The sequence below is a fragment of the Phodopus roborovskii genome, unplaced genomic scaffold (genome assembly GCF_943737965.1).
Source record: "Phodopus roborovskii unplaced genomic scaffold, PHOROB, whole genome shotgun sequence".
Taxonomy (NCBI): domain Eukaryota; kingdom Metazoa; phylum Chordata; class Mammalia; order Rodentia; family Cricetidae; genus Phodopus; species Phodopus roborovskii.
This window is the reverse complement of record NW_026126691.1, coordinates 1,326,186-1,351,193: the sequence shown is the minus strand read 5'-3', so window position 1 is coordinate 1,351,193 and position 25,008 is coordinate 1,326,186. Positions and strand designations below refer to the sequence as shown.

Genomic DNA, 25,008 nt, shown 5'->3' with positions numbered 1-25,008 from the left:
ACTTCTAGTTCTGTCCTTCTGTCAGAGCTACTCAAAGGGAACAATAGTAAGGCACAGGTAAGGAGCCTGGGTTAGCTTGGTCTGCTCATAAAACTAATGTCTTTACCAAAAAAATTCACCACGGGACAAAGCAAGACACTCAGAGAAAGTCACAGGAAGGTAGTGGCATGAAGCCTCTATACCAAGTGTTATCACAACTGTGTGGAAGTCAAGAAACATCATGAAAATGAACTCTTCACCTCTGGTTTGCTTTCTAGCCTTCCATTCATCTTCCAAGAACACATTGAACCCACTGACTCTCTTAGAGGTAGAAAAACCACAAAAACAGGGCTCCAGTATGACCAGGAATGAGGAGACACTGAGTCACGTTTTCCTGAACATTCAAGTGCCCAAACATTCCCTGCCAGAACACCAGTGGATTCTGCACTTGCCATACCCACACCTTCCAATCTAGAAAACACTTTTGGTCTGAAGATGAGTGTCCTTGTTTTGCCCCTTCACACTTCCCAATTATGTTCCTTAACACTAGGAAGAAACAAAATAAGGTACAGCAAACATGACTGGGAAGAACCTTTGGGATAATAGGTGGCTGCCATTCATTATGTAAAGAAAGGTTGGGTACTGTTTCTGGTTGCAGCTATTGATAACCTTCAAGTCACTGTGATGTAGGGGGACTTTTTCTGTCTAGTCTTCCTCAGGGGAGAAAAAAAAAGAGAAAAGCTTTTTAGAGTAAGCTTGTCACAAAGAGCAGTCTTCCAAGCTCCCTCAGTCTCCAGCCCCAACCCCTCCCCAAGAGGCAGAGGATTCACAACCCAAGAACAATATTGATAAGGTACAATCTTTCTGTGCTCAAATAATCTCAGTCTTTTCTCCTGGGAGGATTTATTAGGACACTGGCAAGCAGATTTCAATACTTTGGAAGGATTTAGGCTGGCGAGAGTTGAAATTTAAAAAAAAAAAAACCCAAAAAATTTTAGGTTCTATTTCAGAGAAAAATAAAGAGAATTATAGTTCCAAAGTTTCAAGGGATCTTAGAGAGAACATCTTTCTGTTTCCTTAATTTACAAAAATTTGACAAAATTTCTTTCACATATTCAAGATGGAAAGTAACTTCCTAGCAAGATTGTAGCTGCCTCTCACAGCTTTTGGTAGCTTATTTCTGTTGAGACTATTTCCTTGATCTGGAAATTAAGAAAATTGATTCTACTTTAATTTTATAGCCTGTCATGCTAAGCTTTTCAACTCTCAGTCCCCATCTATGGGCTGTCTCTGCCCGTAATTGATTTGTTCTTTCATAAGGCTAGCTGGACAAGACTCCATCATGTGAAAAAGAAACACATTAGCTATAGTCAAAGTGACTACTTATCATTATCCCCATCAATATCATGAGAGATGGTGTTCTTTCTATCTAGGCATCTTCTCATGCACTATGTGATCTGGGTCAAGTTCATCTTTTCTTGTGTTAATGAAGGATAATAAGAACAATAATAGATCATAACACCCAACATGTGCAAGGCAATCACAATCATGCAACAAAGGGTGTGTGTGTGTGTGTGTGTGTGTGTGTGTGTGTGTGAGAGAGAGAGAGAGAGAGAGAGAGAGAGAGAGAGAGAGAGAGAATTTCTTTGCAACCCCTTTGAGATAAGTCCTATTATTAACTTCACCATATAGATGGGGAAGAGAAGTAATAAGACATTCTGGAAATTATTTAGAGACTCTGGTGGAAATGGATGATGTTGGTTCTGAAGCTACCCAGATGAAATATCAGTGTCTTGAGAAGTATGAAGTTGCATACCATCATAAAGCGTTGCTCTTACTGTAGCAATCAGTATCCACTAAGTGTCCACTTGATGACCACATCAAAACAGGACCAACCCACAATACAAAACCCTGCAGATTGTAGGCCTCATCTATCTTCCCCTGCTCTAAAGTCCCCCTAAGATTTCAGATTTCAGTTGCCATTGAAGTAAGTTAGCTCACTGCATGGTAAAGAGAAGAACCCCTGGATTTCCTTCTTATACAGACATGGGAAAATACAAAAGATATCTGTTTAAATGATGCTTTTCATATTACAACTTCTTTGTCCCTGTTTGCAACCTAAAATCCTTCATTTTGTCCATCTTGACTCTCAGGTCAGAACAACCGAAATTAGTAAAACTACACAGAGTGTCAAGTTCCTTGTCTTCGAGAATGAATGCTCTATACATGGTAGAGTCCTCGTCTCTCTTAATTAAAATAGTAATAACTGCATCTTTGCCTACACCATTTTTCCCTGAGCACTGTTTCTATATCTTTTCATCATTTCTATATTGTCTATGTTCTTTCCTCCACAAAGGATGCTGATTATACTCACAAGTTATACTTTCAAGTTATGCCCTATTCCTTATTCTGTTTCTCCCTTATGTTCCTTGGGCATTGCAGCTCTTATGTGTACATGGGAATACTCTATGGCAAGCTGCTTAGAAAGCTTTAGGAGAACTTCATGGATCTGGGGCGAGCCTGTTATGCATGCCATTTACTTCTTTACTGGTGGAGAATATCTTCATTTATTCCTTCTTTTGCTCACCAAATATTTACTGAACTGAAGTCCTTCAAGCCATTTTTTTACTCAGGTGTTCTGGACAGTACAAGATGCCAAATCACTGATAACAAAATGCTATATTTTTTGACTGTGGAAGGAAGGAAGACAGCCCCTATGTCCATTCTTGAATGAGTAAGATCCAATAAGCTCCAGCCCAGAAAGCTATTGTTGACCAAAACAAAGAACACAGCAATTAAAGGATTCAGCACTGCTTCCAGAAGACTAGCTCTTCAGTGTACAGATGTCCCTGCCACACATCTGGCACAGCCCTAGGCCCTCTGTCCTCATCCATATATTTGGCATGGTTCTACCCTCTGGAGCTGGAATCTTCCCATGTCATTTAAAAGTCAGTGAAGGTGATCAATCATGAGATGGGTGGACCTTAAAAGAGTTCATTTTGAGTTTGTATAGTGTCTCCATTTGTAGCCCATGGAATGCTTGGCACCGATTTTGTGTTTGAAGGGGCTACGACAGGTCCTTTCTAGTTAACTAGTAGAGTCCAAGGAAGTTTTCTGGTACTGTTGTCCTTGAATGTAAGAGAAATGCACCTACCAATGATGATCAAATGATCATTAGTGATGAACAAAGATGAAGAAGTAGAAACACAAGCACAAGAGGGATGGAGAGAGGGAGAGAGGGAGGGAGGGAAGGAGGGCGGGGAGGAAGAAAAGAAGGAAGGTAGGGAGGGAGGAAGGGAGGAAGGAAGGAAGGAGCATCAGGCCAACTTTGGTTTAGCTCAGTTTATCTAAGCTGATCATAAGTAAACTTTCCTCAAAACAGGATTTTCTGTATACATGTAGCAATCTCCCTTCAAAACTGGCACTGTCTAGACATATAAAGAGATCTCTTTAGCCATCATTTTGAAAATGGTCAACTTAGTTCTGTCCATCTTTGTAGATTCTATGTAGTGAAGAGGTTGATCACAAAAGCATAATAAGTCTTGTAGCAAATGGAGCCTGGTTCAGCATACCCTAAAGAGAGGAAGCTCGCTGGTTGAATGCAATTGTCCTCATTCCACTTCCAGAAGTTGGCACCCATAGCATGCATAGCCTACCACTGTGGGGAAATCCAGGGCGCAAATGCTTTCCCATGCTGTTTTAATGACTCTTTGGGGTCAATGGCACACAAATGTCACAGTTACAGGTGCAGACATAGAGACACAATGAACAGAGAGAAATGTCTTATGCACAAAGAAATAAAATGGAAAAGAAAATTATGCCACACTACTTAGAAATGCCACATGATGTCCCAGGGTTTTCTGTGGCAGTACTTCACAGGAAATGGGTTTTGAATTTCCACCAGATAGGGTAAGTAGTTGAAAATTGCAGTGGATTTTCAGTGAACAGGATCTGCAGATGTAAGGAGACACACTGTCTCCCTGAAAAAGATGGGAGGAAAAAAGCCTTCCTGCCATACTAGGAGATTTTCAAAAATAATTTTCATGTCCTGGAATTGAAGCTACCGCATGCAGCTGAAGCCAGGACCCTTAGGGGCTGGTCATGTGTCCCAGCTGGTGGCCCCATTTGTCGGCTGCTCTGCCTGAGCCAATACTATCACATCAGCCCTTGAGCTGCCCACCTCTGTCACCTTCAACAACTCAAGGTTTATTTAACTGGAGAGATGGTACGTGGGAGAAGAAACACTGGGTAAGAAAAGCAAATAGATGGAGTGCAGCCAGGTAGGTTGCCAGTCCTTGCCAAAGGTAAGTAAACTCCCCACCCCCAAAGAAAACCCCAAAAAGCTCTAGTAGGAATTCCAATGGTTACTAGTCAGCCAGGCAGAATTAGGCTTAAGAAATTTCACTAACCAATGGAATTAAATTGATCCAGAGACATTAATTACGTTGTCTTTAAAGAGGCTGCAACTTCTTAGACCAGAATTCAGATAATAGCCTTCATCTGAGGGGTCCCTGCTGGTGCTCTACAGAACTCCCTCTTTCAGAGGCTCCTTAGAGGACCTCCATTTTCCCTCCTCCCATCACAGCTCCTGGCTTTTCCTTTCCCTTATTTGGGGTGGGAGGGATTCTCAGTTGTCTCACCATGACTGGTCTCTTTATGGAAACCACTAGAGTGCCCCTGTAGGTTCATTTCTCTGACCTGATATCTCCATTGCTTTCTATTGCATTGCAGATTAAGAACAGCATCCTTGGCCTGGCCTCTGCCTATTTTACCCTTCCCCTCTCTCCACATTCTACAGAAGGAATCCCAAGACTTGTGGGTGGCCACTTGCTTTGAGAGGGACTCTGACATTACCCATATTGCCTATAGTTTTACCACTGCCATCTGCAGCCTTTTTTCACTCCAGAGAGATGTACAGGCCTATAAACATTATTTAGTAGTGCAAAGATTTGAGTGCCTCAACCTACCCAGAGAAGATGGAGCATACCAGTCTGTATCAAATCCCAGCTCTACCACTTACTTCTTCATCAAATTAATAAAATTAAACAAATGAGGTGCTCTACAGATGCCTCCATTTACAGCAGAAGCAACAAGTGCTGACTACCTTGTGGCAGAAGTAAATTAGTAGCTGTCAACTAAGATAGTATCTGCAGGGAAGGAAGTGAGGACCATATGCATATTAACCAACACACCTGCATATTCTTGCTGTTCTGGCAGAATACCTTAGACATAGCAGTATGTCTGTGTCTGGATCCAACTTAAGCAAGTACCCATGTCCTAGTACCATCCTATTAGCAAGCCTTGTACACAAGTTAGGTATAGAATTAAAAATCTGTGAGATTGTAGTTATGTGATCATTGTCAGCTAAAATCGGGAAAGCAAGTTCTCATAAAATCCCACTATGCTTCTTCTTATCAATGAGCATTGGCTGTCTACATCATCCTAAAACTGCTTTCCATTCAGCTGATTTGTAATCCTGGGCTTAGGAGGGAATCAAAGATACCAAAGGTGAACATCTTTTCTATGAGCACCATCTACTAATTTTACTGATCCAGATAACAAGTGCCTGTCTCAGATGAGGGACTAAACAGAGAAAGTGATGGGTATCATATGAGGAAGGAGAATCTCAATGTACAATGGGGATCAGAGGTGCCACACATGGACTGCTAGTTCCCATTGAGGTGGTATCTAAAGAAGTGATGTGTAGAAGCCTGTGCAGCAGCCCACAGTGTCTCTTGACTAGCCTTATACCATTGTTGGTCTGATGATAAATTGAGACAATGCCCAATCACATCACAACAAATTAGTCACAGATATGCAATAGCAATCAACCCCAGGGGCTATCCTGAATGGAGGCTGAGGGATTCCTGGCTCCATTGCTACATGCTCCCACAGATGTTTCTAAAAGCCTCTTCCCAGAGGCCCACTTAGAGGGAAATTAAATGCAACTTTGACTTAATTAACGTTTTAAATGATAATGAATACAATGTAGATTCATAGGAAGCATTTACATTGTGTTGTAAAATTGATAAAAATTTAATAACTCTTTGTTAATAAGTTATGTCTCCCCAGACCCATAAAGCCTAAGGCACTGCAAACTCCAGACTTGGTTTAATCTACGCTCCTGTTGTAGGTAAGAGGGAGGTGGACTTGACATTTGCTCCAAGCCTGCTCTAATTTAAACCTCTGCTTGTTCATCAGCAGTTGATTTCATCAAGTAAAGGTCAGGATTTGGGCTCAAGGCAGAGCCTTGACAAGAAGGCTCAAGTAAGAGCACACTGGCCCTGGCATCTGTCGCCCACAATACCAGAGGAGGAGGAGAAATGGAATGCTAGCTGGCTACACCTGTCTTCCACCATGGAGGTAAGAAGAAGAACTCACTGCTTGGTGGTGAGAGCTGTCAAGGCCAGTATTCTGACAGCTAGCCACTGTCCTTAAAAAAAATACAAACATAATGTCCATGTCACCTTGCATAAGGACCTTTGTCTAGTATATCTATGGCATGTTAACGTATTTTTTTTCCATTTATCTTTAAAGAGCCAGAATAATTTATCATTACACAGAGCTCCTGGAAAGGGAAGTGTCTAAATGACAGGGTACAGTCATAGAAAGGGCCCTTCTTTCTTCCCTCATTCTGGCCTTTTCACTTCCTGGCTCGGAATTCAAAGAATGTCCTTTGAAAACCTGACTATTCTGGCTGTCGTGACGTTCTCTTCCTCGTGGACACAGTGCCCTAACATAGCTTATTTACTTTAAGGGGTTCAATAACACCTTGTCCTGAGGGGTGAGGAGAAGGAGCATGATCTCTTACTGCTGATTAACTACTTCTCCTGACACTGGACCTGCAAACACCAGCATCACAGGCTCAGTGAAGGGGAGCTTTGGTGTTCTTTGAAGACAATGTCAGGGGCATTTTCCAAGGAAGATTTTTCAAAAGTTGATTTCTGCCTCAGACATTACTGACTCCAGTAGCTGACAATTGTGTGTGTGTGACACACAACCTGAAGAGGAGCATCTTTCCAATCAACTCTCTGCCCTACCAGAAATTAGGCAAGAGGTGTTGGCTTCAGGGACCTTGCTTGGGACTGAGAGAGCACTTGAAATGGCTCTTCCTGGGGGCTTTATTCATCTTCATCACATCTGATGGGTAAACGGCAGCCCAGCCCTATTTGCCTTCCTACTCTTATTTTCATTTCCCACAATAAGATGCAAACAAATCAGGATGCATGGCCAAGATTGGCTAAGGCTGCAGATAATCAAAAGGCTCTATTATTATTTGCAGTCAATGAGTGTGATGAGGATAGGAGAAATAGGGAGAATGAGGATGGTTACAAACACATCAGACACAGATGCATGGATGTAAAATCTTGGGAGGGTGGAGAGAGGGTGGTCATTGAGCAAAAGTTTCAATGAAAGGGGGGAAGGAACTCTGGCTCCAATTGGACAGCAGGGTATCTCCAGGTGATTATAATACAGTGTGTATTTCAAAATAGCTAGAGAGAAGATAATAGAGGTTTCATCACAAGGAATGATGTTTGAGGTGACACACATGCTAATTAGGCTGATGTGATCTTGACATTATGTGTGCATACATGGAAAACTCACATTGTATCCCATGAATTTTTGTCATGATATAGCTGTTTAAAAAAACACATGGACACTAAAATTAACTCGACACATGCCGAGTATCCTCTGGCTTTCTTTTTCCCATTTTCTTCACTGGTGACAGAAAGAGGAGTAATTGGTTCCTGGAAGCAGAATACGTAATACTGAATACTAGGGAGGCGGGGCTTGAGGAACTCCCTTCAAACTATCGGGGGAGGGGTAGGGTGAGCTTCTTACAGTCTGGTGGTGTTTAAGGTGGTGTTTAAATGTAGCTTGCTAAACCTCATGTCTCCTCCAGGGCTCTGGAAACTATTGCATAGATGTGTCCTGAGATTGACTTATTTCAATGCTGTTTCTACCTCTTGTTATGTTCTTCCAAATGCCATTAGTTCACTGGAGTGACTTCTGTTCAATTGGCAATGTCAATTCTCTGCCTCCACAAGCCAAAGACCACCAAGGATGAGCTGGGTTTTGTTTCTTATCTGACAAGACTCAAAATTACTCTAAACTGATTTTGGTGTCTTCTTTTCATCTAATCATATTGGACTTCTCCTCTCAACTTCTCCTCAAGCTGAATGGTCATCTGTGATATATGAATACAACAAGAAATACAACAAGAAAAAGCCATGCATGACTTAGAACTACTGCAGTAGTTTGCTGAAGGCTCTATGGAGTTGTGCAGGTAAACTACCAGTTGATGAATGGTGGTATAAGGGATCTCAGGTTGTGCCTGAGCTAACACTAGTTCCTAGTACAAATCCAAAGGCCTGCTTTTCTTCCCCCACTTGATTAATTTGCTTACACCAGCATTACTGATGGACTATCACCAGAATCACATCAGGCAGGTCTAGGCAGGTCCAAATCAATAGGGTCTTTCATTGTCACTATATCACAATTTTAATTGTTCCTTTCTATTACACTTAGCAATGAGACACTAGGCAAGACTTGACTCAAGAATAAACTTCCAAAAAGAGAGAATGTCCACTTCAAAAAGTGATACTAGAAAGAGCAAAACTGATTAGGACCTATTTCTATATTGATGTGTGTATGTTGTGAGACATGCTCTTTTTTTTTTTTTCTGTACTAGAACCGAGACTTGGGAAGATATCAGATGCACAGCATCTTGGTGTATTTGAAGAGAGCTGACACCCTGACAAGACCATCTAAAGCAGAAATAAGATCTATAGAATCAAAAAATGATGCTGTGATTCTAGACTTTAATACTGAGCACCAATGCTAGATTTTAGTGTTGAGCCTATTCTAGATATGAATATCAAACACCCAGTCTAGAGTTAAATACGAAACAATTCAGCATATGCATCTGCTGTGGTCACTATTCATCCTAAAATGTTTATAGACTGTGTGTAAGTGGGTGGTACTTGTGTGTGTGTGGGGGGGTGCAAATGAGTGAGACAGGGTCTCTCATTAAATCTGAAGATAATCAATTTGGCTAAGCTGAATAACAAATGAGATTCAGAATCTGCTCGTTTTCATCCTTCACCGACCCAGCAAGTGCTGGAGTTACAAGCATGAACTATCATTCCTGGCTTTTACATGGGTTCTAGGGCTCCAAACTGAGATTCTTGTGCTTGCATAAAAGGTCTGACTGAGCTTTCTCCTCAGGCTCAAATGGCTTTAAAACACAAATCTTTTTAAAATTAGTCCTTCCTCTCTGAAGGATTTTGTATCAATGGCTTGGCCTCCCATCTTGTGAGTACCACAGAAGACAAATGGCCTCCAAGCACCAGCCTTAACAAGGAGTGGTCATGGGCCACACCTCCAAGGAGAGATGTGTCAAGCAGCAGTTAGAAGAGAGGTCTTTAAAACCCTGTGAACACTTTTAATACATTACCACCTCTGGGAACCAGCTATTTCCCTTCCCACTTCAGAAAACATGTAATGGGGCTTTGTGTTTCAATTTAAAGTCCCTTACAAAACGGAAATCCTTTCCTTTATAAGTTAAAAAAATAGCACAGAGGGAAAGACAAGGCAAGAGAGGAAAGAATTAGGCAGTCTATGAAGCACTATTGGCTCAACTGGAAACCAGCGACCAAAGAATGCCCCGTAATAGTGTAATGACCTCTAATGAGTGTCTTGGGAAACAATACAGCCCTGGCATAAAAGACAAAGGGCAAAACCCATCATGGTTCTGCTGACACTAATTCAAAATGATCTTCAGAACAACTAAAGAATGTAAGAGAAGTAATCTGACCTGCTCATCTGACCTCACTTTGATTCCAGGGCCCTTCTCCTGCCATTTCTAATTGTCAACCCCTCTCCGTTTCATGTCTGCTCATATTTAAGGAAAAGCCCACTCTCACCACTTCTCTTAAGAGTCAGTTCACTCTGTCAAATGGGCACCACCCAAACCACCACCTATGTGGGGTGCCTGGAGATTCCTGTGGCACACTGCCAGGGGGATTCAGCAGAGACTGAAGGCTTCTTTTCTCTCTCTCTTTTAATTGGAGAAGAATGGCTGGCATGGGTCTCTAAAGGAGTTCAGCTTGGAATGGATTTCTCTAACTTATTATTAGTGGTCAAAGGTGAGCGGTCTCACACAGGGATGGATGAAACCTGCCTTTGTGTGATGAAGGGAAGATGGTGAAACAGAGAAGGCAAGCCACCACCAGAGCTGTCAATACCATTTAAGGCCTGAATCTTGTTGTCTTGCAGTGGGGGTTGTCCATGGAGGCAAGAAGGATGACAATATTACGAACAGGCTATTTCTGAGGGGATGGGACATTCTTACCCCAAGATTTTCTTTCCCTGGCCTCCATCAATGCCCGGATTAAATTGCAATCTGAGAAATCCCTCCAATTATGGTCTTTCTTGAATAAAATGGAAATGGCACACACTGGACACCATGAGCCTCACACATGGGGACATAGATTTTTACTGTGACTGGAGCAGATTGTCAGTGAGCCAAGACATGACCACAGGACACTAGCACAGAGCCAAACTGGATCCTTATTTTTTCCACCAAATCCTTGGCCAAGGTTTTGGAGTGTGGTGGTTACTTGAGAAAAGAAAAAAGTGTGCCTTAGGCTCAAGAGGGTTGGCAGCTACATCCACCACTGCCAGTAAAAGGGATCTGGTCCAATGGTTCCACCATTGCTTACCCCATTGTCTTCCTAACCAGCTCCTCTTTGAACCTGATGTCTTGCTGTACATCACAGACAAATTCTTTGTGTAGTTTAGTTGTGACTTGCATTACCTAGGCTACATAGCATATGAGCAGGAGAAAATTCCTTGCAGGCAAAACAAAGGGATAAGGACTTGTACTGAGCATCCATAAGAACAAATTAAGAACAAAGCAAAATGAAATAAATCAAAAGTCCTTTCTAAAATTTTAGGCCAAGGTGCTTGGCACAGTCTATAATGCCTCTCAATACAATCCCATTGAGTATCACTTTTAAGTCAACCTGTCCCTTAGCACTTCTCAGGGAGCAGTGAATGGTCAATCAGAGGGGATGGCTCACTGGTCTCAGACCAGGCTTCTAAATGTCTCCAATACAGAGCTCCACACACAGCTTACAGACTTCAAAAGTGAACCACAGCTTTGAATGCTAGCACCTGGCATGGCTTATCACTCTCTCTATACAGTGAAGTTGGGGGTCTTGCACTGGATAGCCACAAATGCACTGTGTTGGGACTACCTTAAACATAACAGTGATGTGTTGGCATGTGCATCTGTCATGGGAAAAAATGCTCAAAAAGTAAATGTCCTTCTTCCTCCCTGTGGTGGGTATGAACCACCACAAGGATAGGAAAAGTTCAGCCCCCTTTGATTATTTGGGGGAAGAGTGGGTAGGTAAGCTACCAATGTAGCACCAAGTACTATGTTGAGTTCTTTAAAGAAAAATGGATGAAGCACAGAGAGAATCATCATTTCCCACTTTTTACACTACCACCCATAGGAATTCAGGGCCATGGTCAGATTTCAAGAGCATAAAGTCCTCATGCAGAAGCTCTTCTGCCAGTGGTAAAGGATGCACATCCCTAACATCTCAAACCAACACATTGTGTAACATCACCTACCAACTGTGCCAGCTAAATGAAAACAGAGATTAGGGTGATCTCAGGAATTTGGTTCATCAGACTCAGCCACTGTCACTTGTATGAAGGTTACAGCTTCTTTCACAGGGATGAGCTTGGTAATGACAAAGGTCTGAGCTTCAAAGTGAAAGAAATCCTAGAGATTCAGGATTTAAATTGTTCTTATTTAGATTCATGACAGCTATGCAATACTCTGGTTAAGTGAGACTAAATTGTTGGGAAAATATAAGATGTTAATGAGTGTCTTGGGAGCTTCCTTTGAGTAACCCAACTTTTTGAAAGGAAGTACTAGAAACTGCCATTGTATGGAGGGTGGCAGATTCAAAAATATTTTCTTCAAGAACTGAGGACAACATCTGGAAAGAAATACACAGGACAAAATTGTGTGTTTGGGCATGTGTATATGTAAACATCTGCATCTAGATGGTATTGTTGTATTGTTGTTGTTTTTGAAATGCTAGCAAGCTTTTTCTTCCTGTTCCTTTTTCTCCATCCTTTTGATCTATCTTCCACTTAGTAGTCTAAGGTCCACATTTTCACATGCCTTCTATTAAAATAGTACTTACTATCCTGTCACCTTACTTTCCATTTTCACTTATTTAGACAATAGAGAGGAAGGCTATCAGCAGGCTGTCACATGGCAGGTCTCATTCACTATCACAAGAAGCACAAAAAAGGTCAAAAGGGAAAGCCTTCTCATCATATACACAGAGACACAGGCAACATGTCATCACATACAAGACCACATTACGAAGGCAGCACTAGCTCAGTGAACTCACAGGACCACAGGGCAAAACACAAGACAGGGCTGATGAGTACAGACAGGGAACTGCATGTGTTGAGGTTAAACTTACAGGCACGGAAACTGGCGGAGCAATCATTAACAGAGACAGAAGAAAGCGGGAAGGCTCTCTCAAGGGTGTCCACGTTACCACGCACACGGTCTGACATGCACGAGCAGTCACGCTCAGAACGTCCGCAATCAAAACAACATGCTCGTCTCATTCTCTTGTAGATGGACATCTTGGCTATAACCATGTGGTTGGATGGGAGGAGAGGAAGAGCGGCAGTTAATGGCAAGGTCACATACAGCAAGGCAGCTGGAAGGGCACTGGAGGATTGAACACAGGTCTTAGTTCATGTTAACAGTCTTGACCCAGAAAAAAAAAATACAGTGACTGTTGGTGACAGTTTGGTTGTACATCAAAAAAGCAGTGAAAATATAAATTGCCTTTATCATCCCCCAAGGTTGTTGCATATTATTTTTGTCCCCTCGATGGAGCGGTGACCACAGGAAGAAGGCATGGCTGAACACATCCCGATTCTTGGATTAAAAAAAAAAAAAAAAGAGTAAATTATAGACAACAAAAATGTAACCACCATTCTCCCCCTGGCACAATTAATGCAAGAGGGCAAAGGAGACACACAGCCAATCAGCTAAATGAATTGCTGATTTGGTACAATAAATGGTTTTTGCAGAATGCAAATACATCTAATATGTAGGCTTTCTCATTTTCATCCATTTCTGGGCATTAAGCAGAGCCTGGGACAAACTTCCATCAAATTAAATATGAAACGATTATGTGTTAATATCAGATCTGAGGATGCTTTTGCTGAACTTCCCGGGAGTGAGTTTACATGATAGCTACAGGAATTTAAATTTACTCTTGACAGAACAAATAACCAAATCTGTCCATATAAGAAATGCCGCTACTCAAGGCTAACGCTGCATATTTGACATTAAAGGAAGTTCACAAATAAAAAAAAAAAATCACCCAAAGCAATATGAGATGTTGGTCTCTGGAATGCTTTTAGCTACTCATGGGTGTATTTGTTGTGAGTGCTGCCTTTTTCTCCCTGCCCACCAGAAAAACAGAAGACAATTAGGTGACTTAATCATATTTTTTCCTTATGTAGAAAATATTGCCCCAAATATATTAAAAACAACAAAACATGAAATATTTGCCTTATGAACTATCTTACTGTCATTTTCAGAGACCCTCAATAGTTCTTTTAAGGCTAGCATAGTGTGAAGGTTCAGTATTGACCCACGAGTCATCTGTAAATCCGGACCTGCAATGTTTGTTAATATCCTCATCGTTTCCAATGCCTTTCAATTTTACCCTTCTGGCTAATTTATATTTCAGTACAAGGGAAGTCTTTTGTACTTCATTTTGATGCTACAACAGGTAAACATGTTTGTTTATCAGTTATGCCCCTCTCACAGCATAGAAGTATTCATATCTTCCAAGCATCAAACACTGAACTTGGACTGGGGAGGTGTTACCTCCACACCCACCCCTTCCATGGGGGAAGTCACATTCTCCCCATTTATTTTCCTCTGTAGAGGATGTTTGCCCTCCTACTTTAAAATATAGCTTTTGGTTTTGCCCTCTTTGAATGTTACAGTCACCAGGAATGGGTGTAAATCTCTCAAATGGGTCAAGCCCTGTACTAAGACCTTCATGACTTGCCATACAGTGGGCTTGTCAAGCAAGGGGAACGTTATGACTGTGAAGAACAGGCACTGGGGAGGATGAATGAGAGACCTCCAGAAGCATCTCCATCCCTGTGAATAGGGTCACATTCCCAGTGCCATGGTCCTGAAGAATCCTAAGGCTGCTGTTTCAATTAACATGCAATCCCAGCCCTGTTGAACTCTCTCTTTTGAGTTTAGCTTTTCTCAAAAATTAAAAATAAGAATCTGCTACAGCATTTGAGTCAGAGGAAGTCATAAGTCATGCTGCCAGTGTCCAGGCCACCCTGATCAAGAGCGGTGGCTGAAGTCAAGAAAGGGAGAAAAGAAAGTCTTCTGTGGAATACATGAAAATAAATTTAGCTGAACTGTATCCAGATCTGGTATACCACTTGGTAAATGAGTTTCCTGGTTTGTCTATCTTAACGCTTTAACTGGACATATGAACTTGTTATTTGCAAAGAAGAGAACAATGGTGTGATTTCTTTTTGGTTTTTTGTTTGTTGTTTCACTGTAGATAAATTATTTTGAAAGTTGTTTTTTTTTTCTTTTTTCTTTTTAAATCAAATACTGTAGCAGAGAATCCCATCAAACTCAGAAATGCTATGTTTCTCATTAGCAACAGTCCCTGGTTTTCATTTTCATACTGCCATTTCGGGTTCATGCATGGTAATAGAATATGACACATTTATGGGGAAAGAAAGTTCATATATATATATATATATATATATATATATATGTGTGTGTGTGTGTGTGTGTGTGTGTGTGTGTGTGTGTGTGATGGGAATAGGTAACTTTTGAATCTTTTTTCCCACAGAGGTCATCCTATCACAATGGACAGTGAAGACCTCCCCATTTCTGAAGGTTTCAGGAGGGAGAATAACATCAAACCAGTGACTCTCAGGGACTGTTTGCAACTGTCATGGTTGGCTGTTCTGGAGACCATGCATTGTGTTAAATTTTGTGTTGTTAGCATGCAGTAACAGGCTGCAACTGGTAACCGAAGCAGCAGAAACCCATTTGCTATAAGAAGATTAACTGTTAATTATAAGCAGTCACATTCCAAAGCAGCATATGCATAGAACAGAAAACATGCTATTACTCCTCACTCCTTTCCAGTCATTTTACATTCACACCAAATGCAAAAGAGAAATCTCAAAAGACAAAGAGCACACACACGTGTGCGTCCACACACACAAACACATACATACATACACCAAGAATGGTCAACATGAGGCTCAGAGACAAGACACAAACAGTTAAAAATGATTGAGCCCCACATATTGACAAACTTTCATGAACCACAATGTCTAGAGTAAAGATGACTAATTAAGAGTATTCCTCCTTCCCCACTACCCCAGTCAAATGTGTTGCCACCTGTGTACTTTCTAGGTCCACTTTCTAAGAAGGGAAGAGTGATTTGGACCTTGAATCTAATGGAGTGATCCTTCAGGCACAAGTTTCTCATCTACTCCTGATCCTAAAAACATGTGTCCTCTCCATTGGTGTGCGCTGAGTTCCTTTCTTAGTAGCCATCCAGGGCTTTTCCTAGTCACCAGAGGAAAGGTTTTACATAGATTGTGAAGGCAAAGCAAAGTAGGTCTATGAGGACATCTAGTGGATGGCTGTAGGAGAGCAGCTTGTTCATGGTGTGAAGCAGAACTTGTTGGTTCATCTCTCCTCAAAGGAGAGTCTCTAAGAATTGCAACGTGTGTGGTACCACTTCAATTCAGTGGCTGTCTCCAATCTGTGGATGTTTAGGGGCAGTGAGGACAAATAGTTGAAAGGTCCAAGGAGAGGATCCTGGGGGCAGTCAATAGTGGTAACTTGCAAGCACATTGTTTTCATACTGCACTGGCCAACAGATTCTCCACACAGCATTGCTGCAGCTTCCCAAAGGGACTAGACAAGAGTGTGTCTCTGCAGGTACAGATGCTGCAGCTACTTGTCACTTTGTCTTAGGGCTCTTGGAGCAACTTCATGCTCTGTGATTTGCCCCCATAGGCCAACTTAACTCTGGGAAAGAAGAAATATAAGTCCCCTGGAACTTCATTTTCTCTTTTGCCCACAAAATGTTCTTGTTCTTGGACCAGCACTAATGATTTGAAGAGGTCATATCAGTGCCAAGAATCTTATTTTGGGTCTCACCTTCCTCTAAAAAAATTATGTTTGAATAGTTTCATCATTTCAGAAGAAAGCTTTTATGTGCTTCTCTTCATCACAATAAAATGGATATTCATCCAATATTTCCATTATGACTTCCTAGTAGTATTTATAGAGACAAAATAGAAATACTTCACTAATGGACATCATCAAAGCTATCTGTTTACTCTTTGTTTAAAATGGAAAGCTTTCTCAGACACACACTTGCACAACTTTTCCTCTATTTTCAAAGGTCGTGATGGTGAGAAATTAAACCTGCTTCAGATGTAGCATGCTCACTTCTCTTTCCTTGGGACACACTTAATAGGATCAAGTGGCAGGCCTCAGGTCCTCTGCTGGTTGGCCCTTCTGAGCCAGGTCTGGAATGGAAGGAAGGGTTGCAGCCCATTCTGTCTGAAGGACCATCTGCCTCCGGCATCAGCAACCAAATGGCCAGCCAGGTTGCAATTGCAGAATCTTAATTTTGGGGGTGGATTGGAAGGGAGAGGGAAAGCAACATTGCCCAGGAGGCCCAGGTGGAGGTTTCCAGCTGCTGGAGGGAAAATAATTTAGGTTTCCAAAGGAGCAAATGTAAGAGGAGAATAGTGTGAAAGAAAAACAAATGCCATTAAATTTAGGCACACTTCTCAGATCATAGCCTTACTTTTCAAATCAGCCCAAGTAAGGGAAGCATTGTTAGCATGAATTTACAGCTAGTCTTCAAGGGCTTGGTAGCAACTGAAATTATAAGCAAACCCTCTTCAGAACAAAAACCACTGAGGTTTTTGTTTGAGGTATATTGATGGATGTAATGCTAGGAAGCAGAGGTTCTTTCACATCCTATAAACAAAAAAAAATTGATGTCTTCACTTAACACAGTTGCTCCTGATACCTTCTGGAGAAGAAGCATGGTCTTACATGTAGCTTTCCATGATTAGGAAGAAGAGAAGGACAAAGGTGAAAGTCAGCAACCTGGAGCACACACCCAGCTAGTTGATCTGATTCACGCCAATTGCTCTGGAGCTGGAAAAGGTGGGGGGACTTTGCCACTGGAGCTGTTTGTTGATTGGTATTGTGTAGCCCTCTATTTCTCAAAGAGTGCTAGAGTATGAAAGTCTGGGGGTATAGAAGTGATGCTCCCACAAAAATTGCACAGTGCCCATTTGGGCAGAACTATGAGTTGCATTGAAGAAGATCATTGTTTCGTTTTGACATAACACAGAACATCAGAAGATTGCCACACAATGGAGACTACCAGAACTCAAGTGATCAACTTTCTTCTCCTTCTGCAAAGTAAAAGAAGAGGTCTCGGTGCTGAAACATCTCCACATTCCAGAGCCAATGAACTCAATGTGTTGTAGACTGTGTCTCGTTTCTGCTTCCATACAGTCTTAGATCTGTAAGCCAAGACCCAATGCTGATGGCTAGTGTCCATGAGAGAACTATAGCTGTAGGTAACACATGGAAATACTGGCCTTAAAAACTACATCTGGTTGGATAAAAAGGATCCTATGCCTTGAGTAATTTAGAGAGGTCTAGAGACTTATATTGACTTGTAAAGACTCCTACATGGCTCTTCATGAAAAGGAGTATTTTTCCCTCAGTTAACCAACATTTTGTTTTCCTGAAATAAGCACGTGGATCCTTCTGGATGCTTAACATTCACAGAAGAACTGTGGAGGAACTACTGGGTGTTGACTAAAGGAGAGGTTGTGCTTAAAAGCAAGGAAACTTCATAGATTGTAGGAAATAATTACCGCTTGTCTTCAGGAAGATAGATACTTACAGTCCCAAAGGAGTACTCAATAAAATCTCCAGCAAACACCTTCTTGTACAGAGAGGCATATAAAATATGATCAATGCATTCCTCTCTCTGTTGAATCTCTTATGATTATATACAAAATACACATTTTTACATATAAACTACTAGTGCATATCATATATATCACAACTCAGGAATATATATGTAGTATGTGATTTTTTCCTTCAAGAGAGGAATTCAAGCTCTATAATAGGGGAAAACAAGTATAGTTTATCAAAGGCAAGCAGGACCATGAATCCCGATGGAGAAAGCATCTAAAGCTAGAGTGGTAATTACACCAGCCTATCTGTGTCCCTTAAAAGTCCTGAGGCAAGGCCTTCAAGAGAAACACACTGTTGTTAAGGTCTTATTTTTGAATAGAAAAATAAGACCATATCCAGAGCTAGCTGGAGGCTGGGGGATGGGTGGATGCATGGAGAGTGGGCTCTGGGCACTCTCCAGCTCCTGGCTACTCTACAAGGACTGTGTTGGGGCATGAGCGAGTTGGGGCATGATGTAACTGCTACATGCAACACGAATACCAAAAGTAAAATGAAATTGTACAGAAAAAAAAAAGTATCTCATCTAGAGAAAGACCATAACTAGACTCTGGGCTGCTGGGAACCCATTTTACTCACAATAGATCACTACCAGGGTGCAGTTAAAATAGAGTAGGGGCCGTATTCCAAGGCAGCAAAGAGGAAACAAGATAAATCAAAGATACGTCAATGATTAGAAATTAAAGAAAATTCCTTCACATACATCAATCTAGAATTGGCTTGTTCCTTAGGAGACTACCCTTGGCAACTTCTCAGAGGCTGGGAAAGAAAGTGTAAATCATTAGACCAGGTTTGTGACACAGAAAAAGGACATGAGTAAATAGTAGTCTGAGAACTTGCTCCTTGGCTAGACATCTGGATTGGACTTGCTTCCTGGATGGATGGGGAGCTATGAAGAGATGGAAAGAAATGCAGGAGTTAAACTATACTACCACCATGGGATCTTCACAAGTGGAATGTCCATATTTCATTCTTCTCTGATAGAGGACATGAAACATTGAAGGTTACTGAATGAAAGGAATGAGGAGGGTAAGGAGTGATTAGGAAGGAGAAATTGGGTTGGGACAATAGGGTTAGGAAATATATACAGTCTGAGGACTGCCATTAGCTTTGTTCTCATGTAGTTGTATTATTTCATAGTGAATTATCAATTGCTGCACTAACAGGTTTGTATAAATAATAGGATAGGTCAACTCTCCTTTCCAATTTTGAACACCAAGAAGTGCCTGGCCATTGGCTTAGCATTGGTCTCTCTTCACTCATATGCTATTAACAACGCTAAGTATTTCTCATGAAGATTTCTTCACAGCCAAATGTATTTTCTCCAATCCCTTTAATGCCTGACCTTCATGAGAAGGTTTGTATTCAATTATTCATTTTATTCTAATCCTCCCATACATATCTGCATCCTGCCCTCCAGGCTATGGCCTTTTAATTGGGAATAACAACATTTGGACAACTATGATTTATTATCAAATATTAATCACATAGCCCATGGCCTTGTCAACTTAAGAGTAGCTTGGCAGAGACAATCCTTTTGCAGCAATTGTGTTGTGTGTGATAGAAGATTATACATTTCACTAGCTTAGCTTGCTATAAGGGAAATGAAGAGAATAAAATGATGTGCTTTTTACAACAGGGTGGAGTTAAAGTCCCTGTTGTTTGCTTTCTTAAAACAAAGATAGAAAAACTACCTTGGAAGTTAAATCTGTATTTCTAAGGAACTTAAAAAGGGTATGCCATAATGGATTATGGCATCCTATGAGAGACATTCTAACTTCAGAGTGAATCAGAGATGTTCTTTCCCCATTTTGCCTTTTCCATCCTGTTTCCCAGAGAATCCTCTATTCAGATGCAAACTGAGACCTGATGATGTCATCTTCTTCCCTGAAATTACTTGGTGGTAGCTTTTGGGCACCATCTCTGTCTTCTTGTGTGATTTCACTCTGTACCTCTCCCAATGCCAATGATCACAGCAGCCTTCCATCCATCTCTTGCTCTTCTCCTCACCCATATCTCACCTCCACTATCACCTCCCAAAGTACCAGTCAAGGTATGAAGTAGTAGCCTTCCTATAAGAGCCATCACATTCTCATATGGTCGTCCCTCTCTTCTTAGCATATAGGTCTCTATGAATTCATATATTTCTTAACATGGGTTTGTCTTAACAAGATATGGGTTTGTCTCTATTAGGTAGATGGAAGGTTTGGAAGGGATTTGATTCACTATTCCATCATTAGCACAAAGAAGAGACCATGCATGGAGAGGTTACACAAAGGCACATGATTTCCTGCTCATTAGTATGCCAAAGCCTTGCCACTTTCCTAAGGCTCCCAGTGGATGAGTTTGATTAGGAAAAGACCCTTTCATGGGTCATTGGCCTCAACATTCTCCCACCCATTCAACCTATCTCCACTATGAGAATTTCCTTACAGGATTCACTGTCTTGTTCTGGTCCTCTTTCTTGTCTACCTCTATCCTCAGGATGGCCTGTTCCCTGTTCCTTCTGATGGAAAGGATTCTGAAGATGCCTGCTGTGTTTCTAAAAGTTCCAGGGGTACCTGATGAGAAGAGGGATTGAGGCCTGGAGCCTGGGGATTGACCAGATGGTGACCTTTCTTCTTCATCTTCAACTCATTCAGATGCTCTTCCTTGTGAATTGAGAAAATCAGACATCATTCTGGGTATGGTGATAGAGTTTGGGAATTCAAACCATGGATGCTAATAAGCTGGCATAAGCTAGTGTGTAGAAATGAGTCTGAGAGGACTTCTACAGAAATGTATCTAAACCAAGTATTGCCCACTGCTATTTCCCCAAAGACCAACTTACTAATGTTTAGCAGTACCATCTTATGTCTTACTGTTTAACATGTCCCCTTCATGCAGCACAGTGATAAGACCCTTGGGTGGCATACCCCAGGAAAGGTGGCCTTTTGACTGTTTTCTGCTTGTAAAAATATATTTTATGAGGGTGATGTTTCATAACTCTCTCCCACTTATTTAAGCCAAGGTTATCCTTTCCCCTGTAAGAAAGATCAGGGCACTGAGACCACAGCAAAATGATAGGCCTCAGGGTTCTTCAATCTATGAATGATGGCTGTGTGATTATCAGCAACTTCATCCTTTCACTAAATAAGGAAGGAGAATCATTGTTCTTTATATGGACTAACTATACCTCTGCTAGTTATATAGGGTTATAGTGAAGGTCAAAGTAAACATCATGAGGGGCTTTTAAAGCCTCACGTCACCATCAAAGGGAAGGTAGCATTACATTCCCATTTTTCTCTGGGGTTCAGAACCATCTCTACTGGGCTGTGTTCTACAATTGCTGCAAAAGTTTGGACCTCCCCAAAGCAAAGAACACCACAGCATGGTGTCAGTGGAGCTCATAAGCCAGTACTCCTGAGTCACTACTGAGGGTTCATAGGAAAACTGGGGTAGAAAACAACTGAGACAGACTATATTGGAAGCTTCTGAGTCCAGTCCAGGTCAGCCCATTAAGCAAAGTGCTAGGGGATGGTCTTTAGACATTGGTGGCTAGTAACCTTGTTGGGAGCAGTGGTTTTGTCCTGGGGTGATCTAAGTCTGAACCTACAAAAATTCCAATTGAAAGGCAGTCTATTTCTGTTACTTTGAGACTAGGTTCTGAGACTTGCTTTCATTCTAGGACTATGTACAGTCTTTTCACTTGGGGACCCCACCTTTGTCTACTAGAAATCACGATATAAAAATAATTCTGTCCTCTAAAGCTGTAGATATCCTCCAGTTTTTCTGTGATGTTTAACTTTGTGGGCTAGAGATGTCCACTTCTAGAGAAGCACTAGCCTTCCACCTGGGCACTGACTGTGATTTTTTCCATCTGCTCTAAGCAAGGACCAGTTTTTGTTTCATGTCTCTTTAAATGGTTGGGTGAAATATCTAAACATATTCAAGAGACCGCTTGGTATTTAGTGTTCCTCTAAAACAAAAAGGATAAGGGAAAGGAATTTGGGGACAAGGAAGGAGAGCAGGAGGGAGGGGAGAAAGAAACACTACTTACGCCGCCTGCAGCCACATTTTTTAATTCTTTTGGGATCTGTGACGTCATCATGACAGGCCTTGCAGTAAAAAAATGCCCTGGAAAAAGAGAATGGAAAAGCTGACATGTCTCATAATCCACCCAAGTAAAATGAGTACCATGTTTCCCCCGAGGTGGTGCCAAATTAATGAAACAAGCCAGCCCTAATTTCCTTTCATCTTTTGAAAAGTTTAGACATTTGCAGACGGAAATGTTTGTTGTAAGACCACTTGTTTCAAACCCAGGATTCTGTGATTGGAGTTGGTGCTTCTTTTTATAAACTTTTATTTGCAAAGGAACAGGGAGAAAGGTCTTGCCCATGTGATACACTAGGCCTGTGATTGTCAGTTCTGAGAACGGCACTGAGTACTGGTCCGTGGAACACATAGCCAATATCCCTGAGTCTTTGGAGTGTGCTTTAAAAACAATTATGAAATCACCACAGTCTACTTGAATACACAAGGGCACAAGGATGATGGTTCACATTCAAAACTAAATATTACCATTGCCACTTTGAAAGCATCTTTTCTCATTAGCCAAATAGAAGACTGAGAGTCACTGGAGAGAGAAGGGACTAGACAAACAGTGAGTCCAGTGGTTCCCATCAAACTCTCTCCTGGGATTCAAAGCCCATTTTACCCCAAACTCCAAGCACATATAATGAATAAAACTTTTGCTTTTTCTATGGCATCAGACTCAGATGACCATTGGAATGAGATGAGGAGGGGAATGGTGGATAGAATGAGCACCAAGAAGGAGCAATTAACAACAATAACAAAGTCCCTTAATTTGACTTGTGTCAATCTGGGACTCCAAAACTACTTTTGATGAGAACTACTTCACATCAGTATTTAGAGAAATAACATGGGACCTGAGTGGGCAGACTATGCTCTTCCAACTTGAGATGGTGTAAAAGCATGCCCATACAACCATTTAGCTATGAACTTTCAGCACAGGAGTCACCAAGTGACAGGAGATACTCAACTGTTGGTAAATATATTAAATAGGCTTCGTGTTAGATGGTTCTGCCAAACTGTAAGTTAATGCTAAATGCTTGAACACATTAGGCAGTCTGGGCTAAGGTGTGATATTCAGTAGGTTACATACATTTTTAGCTTAAGTTCTTTTCAAATTATGATGGTTTATTGGGATGTAACTCCATCATAAGTAGAGAAGAATCTATACTGGGGAGGTAATAAAATTTACTGGAATAACCTTCCAACCCTCTGGATGCAGGAACTAACAAAATCCTAGGCGTAATGCCTTTACCACTCCCAACATGAAATTGAGTGCCAGGAATAAACATGGTCATTTCTTGATGGAGGCTAGAGAAATAAACACAGTTCTCAGGTTCTTTTATGTTTTCTACAGGGTTTACATTTCTACATCAAGTCCAATGCTCTTTCAATTCAAGGGGCTCCTCAACCATTTATTTACACTTCAGATGTCTTCCTCTTTTCAAAAACAGAAAAAGTGGTGGTTTGCTCTGCATGGCACTGTGGGTAGGATATTGATAGATGGTGCTCTGCCTTGAAACAAGAGGGACAAGAAGGGGCAAGGAAATTCCCATCCACTTCATATGGCCATTTTAGTCCTGTTTAGATGTTCTCATGGGTGATAATAAAGCAGCAGTAATAACAGCCAACAAACTATAGGCTCAGTACTGCTCTATGAATTTAAAAAGCATTAATATATTTTATTTTCACACAACCCCCTTTGAAGGAGGCTTGATAAAGATAAGGGAACTGAGACAGGGAGAGATTAAATGGTCTGTTCAAGGTCACATGGCTAGGTGACAGAGTCTGGATGCAAGACCAGGAACTAAAAGCCTTAAATATGTATGCTTCTCTAAAGAAATGGAAATATGATCTATAATAATATAAAGCTAAATATAAATATAATACAAAATATAAATGTGAAACTAAAGCCCAGTTATTTATATCTAATGTTTTATTTTTAACTGACAAAAGATATATATGTGTGTGTGTGTATGTATGTATATATATATATATATATACACACATACACATACACACACACACACACACACACACACACACACACACACACATTTGAAAACCTACCCTAAAAGAAAATTTGCTAAAAGAGATTTTCATGAATACAATACACTGTTTTAAAAACCTATGGGCCAGGGAGTAACATAACAGGTAACAGCACTTGCTGTGGAACCTGACAGCTTGAGTTTGATCTCTGGGCCCCAAGTGATAGAAGGATAAAAGTTGTTCTCTCACCTTCCTTCAAGGTGAATAAATTCTCACATCCATTCAGCACAAATAAATAAGTAAATGCAAAAGTATGCAACTATGGTCACAGCATTTTACAATAACCTCTTATGTTTATTTCCTTGTTTATATTAATATCTTATGTCCCTTGGCCCTCATTACCCAGATGTCTTGCCCCAGCTTCTAGTAACTACCATTCTACCTTGTCCTTCCATGGGCTTGGCATTTTAAGGCTTCATATGTAAGTGAGATGACATGTAAATGAGTTGAGCAGTATTTGTCCTTCTGTGCCTGGTTTCTTTCACTTAGCTAAATAGATGCTACTGTCAGACAGGTGTGGTTAATGAGGGAGATGAGCCAAGGGCTAAAGGTGTCCATGGTCACAAGAAGACATCCGCTCCAGATGAAAGAGGAAGATTCTTTAAACCACAAGTTAATGTTTGTTCAGTGATAGTTCTTTGGGAGTTACCCCACCCAGATAAGCCCCCAGCACAATGCCCTTCATTACAACTATGCATTTGACCAGGTAAACTCAGTGATCCTGGGAACAAAACCCCCTTTGGTCTCAGTTCGGTGGGGCCTTTTCCCAG

At 41.1% G+C, this 25,008-nt stretch overlaps 1 protein-coding gene across 24 annotated transcripts in view; it reads right to left on the bottom strand.

Annotated features, from left to right (window-relative positions):
* Positions 1 to 25,008, bottom strand: part of Kcnma1 (potassium calcium-activated channel subfamily M alpha 1) — a 707,058-nt gene that overhangs the window by 104,708 nt on the left and 577,342 nt on the right. For 12 of the 24 annotated variants that reach the window (XM_051174773.1, XM_051174774.1, XM_051174776.1 and 9 more), the window contains 2 exons: positions 22,158 to 22,234; positions 12,495 to 12,668 (listed from right to left, as the gene is read on the bottom strand). In XM_051174773.1, the coding sequence (XP_051030730.1) occupies positions 12,495 to 12,668; positions 22,158 to 22,234 (251 nt within the window). The remainder of the gene's footprint in view (positions 1 to 12,494; positions 12,669 to 22,157; positions 22,235 to 25,008) is intronic. The other 12 variants (XM_051174778.1, XM_051174789.1, XM_051174792.1 and 9 more) reach the window with 1 other exon arrangement.